This window comes from Amphimedon queenslandica, unplaced genomic scaffold (assembly GCF_000090795.2).
Source record: "Amphimedon queenslandica unplaced genomic scaffold, v1.1 AMPQUscaffold_13224, whole genome shotgun sequence".
NCBI lineage: Eukaryota > Metazoa > Porifera > Demospongiae > Haplosclerida > Niphatidae > Amphimedon > Amphimedon queenslandica.
Window position 1 is genome coordinate 1 of NW_003546540.1, and position 8,078 is coordinate 8,078.

General features: G+C 33.7%; 2 protein-coding genes and 2 long non-coding RNA genes across 4 annotated transcripts; 2 read left to right on the top strand and 2 right to left on the bottom strand.

Annotated features, from left to right (window-relative positions):
- Positions 1-414: 414 nt before the first annotated feature.
- On the bottom strand, positions 415-1,594 carry LOC100641560 (NADH dehydrogenase [ubiquinone] 1 beta subcomplex subunit 7-like). Its single transcript, XM_011407471.2, has 3 exons — positions 1,525-1,594; positions 1,300-1,468; positions 415-568 (listed from the first exon to the last, which is right to left on the bottom strand). Exons 1-3 carry the CDS (start codon positions 1,544-1,546, stop codon positions 511-513), a joined length of 249 nt encoding a protein of 82 aa, XP_011405773.1. The 5' UTR covers positions 1,547-1,594; the 3' UTR covers positions 415-510.
- Positions 1,595-2,420: 826 nt separating this feature from the next.
- On the top strand, positions 2,421-3,137 carry LOC109584303 (uncharacterized). Its single transcript, XR_002185947.1, has 3 exons — positions 2,421-2,464; positions 2,507-2,840; positions 2,894-3,137. It is a non-coding gene; the product is annotated as an uncharacterized LOC109584303 (long non-coding RNA).
- Positions 3,138-3,943: 806 nt separating this feature from the next.
- LOC109584304 (uncharacterized) lies at positions 3,944-4,309 on the top strand. Its single transcript, XR_002185948.1, has 3 exons — positions 3,944-4,089; positions 4,143-4,196; positions 4,249-4,309. It is a non-coding gene; the product is annotated as an uncharacterized LOC109584304 (long non-coding RNA).
- Positions 4,310-5,619: 1,310 nt separating this feature from the next.
- On the bottom strand, positions 5,620-7,531 carry LOC109584302 (uncharacterized). Its single transcript, XM_019999989.1, has 8 exons — positions 7,418-7,531; positions 7,260-7,353; positions 6,527-6,795; positions 6,422-6,480; positions 6,192-6,363; positions 6,092-6,145; positions 5,868-6,047; positions 5,620-5,814 (listed from the first exon to the last, which is right to left on the bottom strand). The coding sequence occupies exons 2-8, from the start codon at positions 7,262-7,264 to the stop codon at positions 5,741-5,743; spliced, it is 813 nt and encodes a 270-aa protein (XP_019855548.1). The 5' UTR covers positions 7,265-7,353; positions 7,418-7,531; the 3' UTR covers positions 5,620-5,740.
- Positions 7,532-8,078: the final 547 nt, after the last annotated feature.

The following is an 8,078-nucleotide window of genomic DNA, read 5'->3' on the forward strand; positions in this document are numbered from 1 at the left end:
CTCGACAAAAAGAGATCATTTCCCCAGAGATTAGTATGATGGATACCAGCGCCCTCAGTCTCATCAGTTCTAACGGAACACTTGACCTGATAGAGTCCACCTGGTCTGAAGCTGATGATTTCGTAGTACTTGAATGTATTAATGAAGATGTGCCTGGATAGAAGAAGCCATTTTGTTTTAGCCGTGTTATATATCTTTATCGAACTACAATTATATTATATTAAATGTATAATAATAATAATAATATGTTGTTATTATTATTATTGTTGGATCTGTTGTATTGATTGTTTTATGAGTGTGCTGTTTGTTTATTATGAATATTGTCTGTGTTTATTATTATTATTATAATTATAATTATTATTATTGCTTGCTTGTGTACTGTTTAAAGTACATGCATTACATTTAATAAATTAACATACAATTATAATAACAATAATAATGACATCAGTATTAAATGCTACTAGTGTGTCTATAGAGAGGGTAACAGTATAAGATATTTCATGATAATGTCTAATCCTCAGCTGCTGCTGCTTGCTGTTGTCTCTTCTGTCTTACACGATCTAGATAACTGATTAGAAAAACAATTAAATAAATATTAAAATTTTTTGGGAGGAAGTAGCTTGTAGTTTTCTTTGTTCACAAAAATGTAATTGTGAAAGTCGAAGATAATTTTTGTCAGCTCCAACTTTCAAAATGTTTTATAACTGGTAGTTATCTCAAGCATCCTTCATTATCAGCTGAATAATAATGACAGTATTATCATAGAAGGTGTGGAGTAGGTTAAAGAGGGAGTTATCTTACTGGGATTGTGGTTGACTATAGTCCATGTGAAAGAAAAATGGAGGTGAAACTATTGCTCTTACTCATCTTCTTTTTTATAGTGGCTGCAAATGCAAACTACAAGAAGATGTACTGCCATAGTAAAGAATATATCCCAGTTAAAGACACATATCCTCATCTTCATTGTGGTAAAAGATTCATAACATACTCCAATGGAAGCAATGATCATGTTAATTTCTTTGATTCTCATGGTGTGCAATGCAAAAAAGTCAAGAAAGTTCTAGAAGCTGGTATATTATATGAAATAAGAAATGTTCTAGAAGAATTCTACAAAGGAGAATGCAACGGTAGCACAGGTGAACCTTCTAGGAAGCGAGCACCTCAGAAAAGTCCAACGCACAGGAAGAAGAAAAGGGAAGGACTGTAGAATTGTGTGAATGAATTGAAGAACTATTTTTAATTATTTTTGTGACCTTAATTTTGAAAAAAAATGCTAAAATTAACGTCAGTTTTACTTACTCTTGGAACTCGCACTCGTCCCAGGCGTGTTTCTCTTTCTTGCATCTCCAGGGAAGGTAGTAGTTGTCCTTACGACACTTCATGAGTGGGATGAAGTGATGGGCGCAATAATCTCTGAGATTGAGAGGGACTTTGGCCTCTGCCATCTCTTCTTGGGTCACTTTCATTTCTAGGGTAGAGGAACAATTAGAATAAACATCAGATTTGCTGTATTTCTCTCTTAACCTCTCTTGAACCCGGTAGCCATCTTTATGCCACTTTCAGCCACGCCCAATTAAAAAAAATGGTGCAAGCTCACGTGACTAGCTGGTAAACTAATTAATATTCATAAGACCACTAGTCACCACACCCACCTAATTATGCCCACGTGGTTGCACGTGGGTATTAAAATCCTCTCCACGGGGTTTTTGCATAGATCTGAAGATGAGCTGGCAGGAGACTAGTCTCTTTCTCTTCCTCCCTCAGCCTCCATTGGTAAAGCATCTATTGAACTAACCTGTTCTTTGTAGTATCCACCATTTTACCACCACTCCTCCAGACCTCCCTCACTCCTTCCATCCCTGGGTCTGGTAAGGGGTTTGTTAATTATTATTCTCATTATAGGTACAGCTATTGAAGACTAGCCCAGGATATTTCAAGTTGTATGGTAGTGTGTGTATCATATCATATTATACTGGCTCTATTGTTTTATGTAGGACAACCAGTCAGTATTTCAATGATCCATTCATTCATTATTGGTACGTATGTAAAGAGTAATCCTATCTTGCCTAATATCCTGATAGAGCTTTGTGTCATCATCAACTATAGTTCTGGTAAGTAGTGAAGAGCAGCCATTGATCAGTAGTGTGATCAAGTGAATTCGCAACAATAAAATCCGCAAAAGCCATTTTTTGGCAATTCGCAGAAATTTTGGGCCACAGAAATTTCTAGCTATACGGTAATTCATCATTCCTTGTCTTCTCATTCATAATGCGCATGCTATCAAGGAATGTTATCATGTTAAGGTGTGGCAGTGAGTGTGTAGAATAACATCATAATCATAAACAATTTACATTCTAAACTCTGTTCTAAACTGTTCAGTTCTCATTCCTCTTACTAATGGCTACTGTTATTGGTATCTACTGGTGTCTTGTGTTGATTGGATGCATCAGTCTTGTTGTATCTAGTGAGCTATCAAACTTAACTTTAATGTAACTATACTAACTAGTCTATCAAATTCTTGTCATTAGCTATAACATCATATGAGCAGTCACCTCATATTGTGTGTCCTGGAGATAAAGTAGTGTTTACTTGTGTGGCTGTTGGTCATGGAGCTAGATGGAGATTAAATGGAAATGAACCAAGTGTCCTTTTTGCAGGGACTTCACCTTCTGAAACACTTGGAAGTTTTTTACTTGAAGTAGCACAGTATAATATTGTTACAGGAGAGATAGTTAGCACAGCAACTAATGAGACTTCTCCATTAATACTAAATGAAACTAGCATTGGTTGTTCTGGAGATGAAAGAGGAACATATCAGGAGAAATACATTAATTTTGCAGGTATAGTTAAAAATACTGAACTGACAAATTGGATCTATATTCTTGCCATGCAGGACTACCTCCAGCAATTAGTAACATAAATATTGGAGCAAATCATAATAATTCATTATTTATCAATTGGACATCTTCAGGATTGTGTGTAGATCATTATACTGTTGCTAAAATTAGTAACAATACTGATGAAACCAATTTTACTACTAACAACACTAATATAACAATTACTGATCTTATTATTGGTACTAATTATTCATTTATTATTATTCCTATTGATACTATTGGAAGAGAAGGACCTCCTTCATCATTAATACAGTATATATGGAATGGTAAGTACTACACACACACACACACACGCACACATGAAAATTGAATTAATACCCACCTAAATGTACATGAATATTTAAGTACTAATTAAAAAAGCATGGCAGCATCTGCATCTAGTTGTGTGATGGCAGTAAAGAAAGACAGCATTCCCTGTAAGTAATGTATTTTAAAACAATTTACAATCAAAAATTAACTGTATAAACAAAGTAGATGTAGCATACAGTGTCCTTTATATGTAACATAAACTGTAACTGTGTTCATAGGAGTAGTTAACATAGAGTTCAGTTACATAAACACCTTATCAGTTAAACCAATAGCTGAGTGAGGTTCAGACAGTGCGGGGAGAGTTGGGGCCCCATAAAAGATCTTTAACCCGCCATTTCTGGTTCTCAAGGCCAGGCTGTCTGTCCCTTGCCCAGTAAGCATTTTAAATAGAAGGGAAACCCCATATTCTGTTAATTTCGACTCTTAAGTCAATGGATGTGTTGAGCTTTGAAGATGCCAGTACTTTCAATCGAGGTGCAAGCCCAGCACTAGGCTACGGTTATGGTAGCTGGGTCCTGAGACATAGCCTGGGGGTTAGGTCGAAACACCAACACACACACACACACTCATTGTATTTCTTATAGTACCAGCTCAAGTTGTTAATATTAGTTGGTATCAGATATCAAATGATAGTATTACAATATGGTGGAATAACACTCAAGTATGTTAAACCATTAGTCAAAATATCATTAATAATATTTTATACAATAGGACGATTCACTACACCATCTACCAGTACATTACATTATAAATGTGTTGGGTGAAGATGATAATACATATAGCAATAGCATTGTTGTTCATTGCAATCATCAAGTGGATCCATGTTATGTTAGTATCATTCCTGTTAATGTTATTGGATATGGACCATCAACTACTATTAATGGTATATTCATACAGTGTTTTATAATGATATAATTAAGTGTATTTTATTCATAGTTGGCATAACTCCTACCATGACCAGTAGTTCAGTTACTAATACTCCATCATCAGGTCTGTATTAGCTTTCATTACAATATATATATTGTACACTGTACATTATTAGTTACATTAACTATTAATATAAGCACTAATACATCAGTAATATATATGCCATCTACTTCAAGTAAGTGATTATTATAGCTTTATACTATTAATTGATATAATAATAGCTATAGTGTCTTCAACAATTGATGAACAATCATCTTCTATTTCAGCTACTACTAGTACATCAACTAGTGCTATTAGTACAAGTACACCAGTTTCAACATCAACAACTGTATCAACTACTGCTGCTGGTGCTTCTAATATTGTTTCTGTTATATCAGGAGCTATTGGAAGTGTATTTATAATAATAATAATAATTATTATTATTATTATCATTATTATAGTTTTGTCAATCAAGAAACAAAAAAGTAAATATTTTAATAATTATTTTTGTTATTGCTATTAAATTTTTGCAACATGCAGGTAAAAGCAATATTATACCTAAAAAGCAAGTTATTTATTATCTTTATTTTTACTATCAAGCCCACGTAATTTTATAGGTACAGTACTGATACAACAGTTACTCCTACATATGATGAGATCATTGTTAAACCAACTACTACTACTGGAGTACCAATATATGATACACCAATGGAACTACAGGCTAATACTGCTTATGATAGACCTGTGATTAATAAAGATATAATTAATGTACATAATGATGCATATGGACAAATCATGATGTAATTTTTAAAAAAGTCTTTATAGTAACAGGAGGAAGTCTGTCACTGAATCCTGTTTTTAATTCATTCTATAGAGTGCTATGTTGATTATTAAAAAGTTAAACACATAAAACACAGTGCAAACATGTAGTCTCGCTAGCCAGACCATTCCCCAGCCTACAGTCATTGGGGTGGACCAATGACTGTAGGCTGGGGAATGGTCTGGCTCGAGAGACTATATAGCAAAAATGATAATCATAAGACCCCAAAAATCTATTTAATATGCATGTAGCTGAGTGAGAATGATCACAATTAAATCACGGATAATATGAACTAAGTCTTTCAAAGTATGAATGGATTTGCTAACTTGAGGTACATAGCACAAGCTTATCATGAGTACTGGAGATGTGCATCAATAAAACATCCATTCAAACTTGAGCACACATGGATAAAAACAATCTTAAGAATGTCTAGTAACTGCTAGATCTCTATGTCATATGAGCTTGTGGTCAAGCTGCAAAAAAATAGCATACAAGCCAGTGTGCTATTTTTAGTAACAAGTCTCATAATACACAAAAAAGCAACACCAGAAATTGTAACAATTTCTACCATGCCTAGCTGTCTAGCACTGCAATCAGTATAATTGTTTGTACATGATACAAGTTGGTTATACAGCTTTGTGTCAATGGAATTATCAACCTCTCGCACTTAATTAGTGTGTAATACTGTTTAAGGACAAGAACAAGATTATAACACTCTTTTATTATTCGATTAACAACAACAGACAAGAAACAATAGTAATAGCAAGGTTTGTTCTAAATGAGTAGTAGTCTACTCTTGTCATAATGATTAAAGAGAAGTATCAGTTCCTTTCTCCCTCCAACATGTGGATTCTTCAGACCTATAGCTTTCCCTTCTTTTCTCTGAGGTATAAATGACTATAAAAGTTATCATTAATAATTACAAGTACATTTACCTTCAGCTTCATACATGTAGGTACAACAATCATAGCAAAAGAAAATTAACCAAAAGCTATTCTTCCAAATCCTGGGACAGCACCATTGTTTCTTCCAACATATCCTCAGGACAATCCAACAAACAAACAATACAATCAATACTCCCAGTACAACAAATGGAATGGCAGTTACAAGTGAATCTATGATTAATTGCGAGTAATAAATAAATTTGAGTTGCATGTACCTATAGTTCTGACTTCTATTGTTACATTCTGCATCACTATCTCATTACTAAACTCTATTAAAGGTTATCTTCTGAAACTAATATAAACAGCTCAACTTACCACCATTCCTATTAACTTTCCCAACAACATTAGAAATACTAATATTGTAAGTATGCTCAACTCCAGACGTTATGTTAAAGATAGCTATATTGCTATCCATGACACATGATTTCAAGACATAATCCAAAGTAATATTACAATCAGTAACTGGGGGTCGTTCATCATCATCATTCTAATAAAAATTCATAAAAGCTATGATCACTGTAAGTCTACATGTACTTTAAGCTTACTTTAAATGTGAAATTTGCAATACTGTTGTTAATATTCATACGAACTGAATATTTAGGCTCTGAATAAAATAAATAAAAACAAAAAATGATCATACTCTTGCATACCCTTCCAAACAAAGGTTGTACTATTTGTAGAACCAACATCATTTCCCAAATAATCAATACTGGTTAATTCAAAGATGTAGTCACCAGATAAATCTTTCTTCGGAGTATAATCATACTGTGTTCCACTAACCATATCTGTATCCAATAAAACATCATAGAAATAAACTGAAAGTCTGAATGATTGTACACAGGTAGTACTAGCTCCACTCCAAGAGACCCTGATTTGACGAGTTCCACTCAAAAGATTAGCTATAACTTCATCACTAGCTCTAGATAAATAAAAATAAATAAATAGATAATAAAGAGGCTACACTGTACATGTATTAAGGACAGGTAGTGTGGGCCCAATGGTGTCCTTAATAAAGAGGCTACACTGTACATGTATTAAGGACAGGTAGTGTGGGCCCAATGGTGTCCTTAATAAAGAGGCTACACTGTATACTTATTCATAACTGAATTAATAAATCCACTGACAGTCAGTTAATGCAGTTACAGTGCAATTGATGAATCAGTGAAGACTAACAGTATCAAATAACAATGTGACACATATTCTGTAATATACACATGATAATAGTACGACTGGTGAGATGTGACACATACTATAAACTATATCATAATAATAGTACAACTACTTGTAGTGTAGGGATAAATGGGATATAGTGAGAAGGAGAGAGGGAGGGGAGAGAGAGGAAAAGGGGGAGAGAGAGAGAGGAAAGAGGGAAAAGAAAATTACCTCATCTGTAAGAGGGTGAGTGTGGTGTGAACTAGGTGTGAGAGATAAGGATAACAATCCTCAAGGATATTGTGAGATTATTTACTGAAGACTTCTAAAGGAAATGAATAAAGAAGATACCACATAAAGTACACAATAAAACCACTTCACCAACTCACTCATATACACATGTACATGTACAGACTATATATAGCCTCTATATAACGGACACTTTGGTACTATCAATCCATGAAGGATAGTAGATTTGACTTTAAGTCTTTGAAATTATTTTGAAACTGAAGAAAAAGAAGAGAGAAAGGACTCTTATATAAAGAACTGAACGGAAATGACATATTAATTAATAATAACAGTAATAATTAACCACAGGATAAAGTATGCACAATTTCACATCAAAAATGAAGAACTATATATATATTATATAACTCATAAAGTTTTAATTGGAATCAGCTAAAGCTTTCTACACAGCATATGTATCAGAAAATGTAATAAAAATTTGGGGTGATTTTGGAGCCATTTTTTGGAAAAAACCATGGGCTATAGCCTTGGGTACTTCTCAAATTTTGACATTTTCTTAAAATGGCCGTAACTTGAAAAATTGAAGTCGGAATCAGCTCAAACTTTCTACACAGCATAAAGACATCAATATGTATCAGAAAATGTAATAAAAAGTTGGGGTGATTTCAGAGCCAATTTTTGGAAAAAACCATGGGCTATAGCCTTGGGTACTTTTCAGATTTTTGCCATTTTCTTAAAATGGCTATAGCTTGAAAAATTGAAGTTGGAATCAGCTCAAACTTTCTATACAGCATAAGGACATCA

What these genes read in the sequence shown, in the direction of transcription:
- LOC100641560 (XM_011407471.2), bottom strand. Translation starts at nt 1,546, where the DNA reads ATGGCTACCGGGTTCAAGAGAG. An exon ending in GGCTACCGGGTTCAAGAGAG is followed by an intron (nt 1,469 to 1,524) that starts GTTAAGAGAGAA and finishes CCTCTACCCTAG; the next exon opens with AAATGAAAGTGACCCAAGAA. An exon ending in GACGAGTGCGAGTTCCAAGA is followed by an intron (nt 569 to 1,299) that starts GTAAGTAAAACT and finishes TTTTCTAATCAG; the next exon opens with TTATCTAGATCGTGTAAGAC.
- LOC109584302 (XM_019999989.1), bottom strand. An exon ending in AATAGAAGTCAGAACTATAG is followed by an intron (nt 6,048 to 6,091) that starts GTACATGCAACT and finishes AATTAATCATAG; the next exon opens with ATTCACTTGTAACTGCCATT. An exon ending in CTACATGTATGAAGCTGAAG is followed by an intron (nt 5,815 to 5,867) that starts GTAAATGTACTT and finishes TTTATACCTCAG; the next exon opens with AGAAAAGAAGGGAAAGCTAT.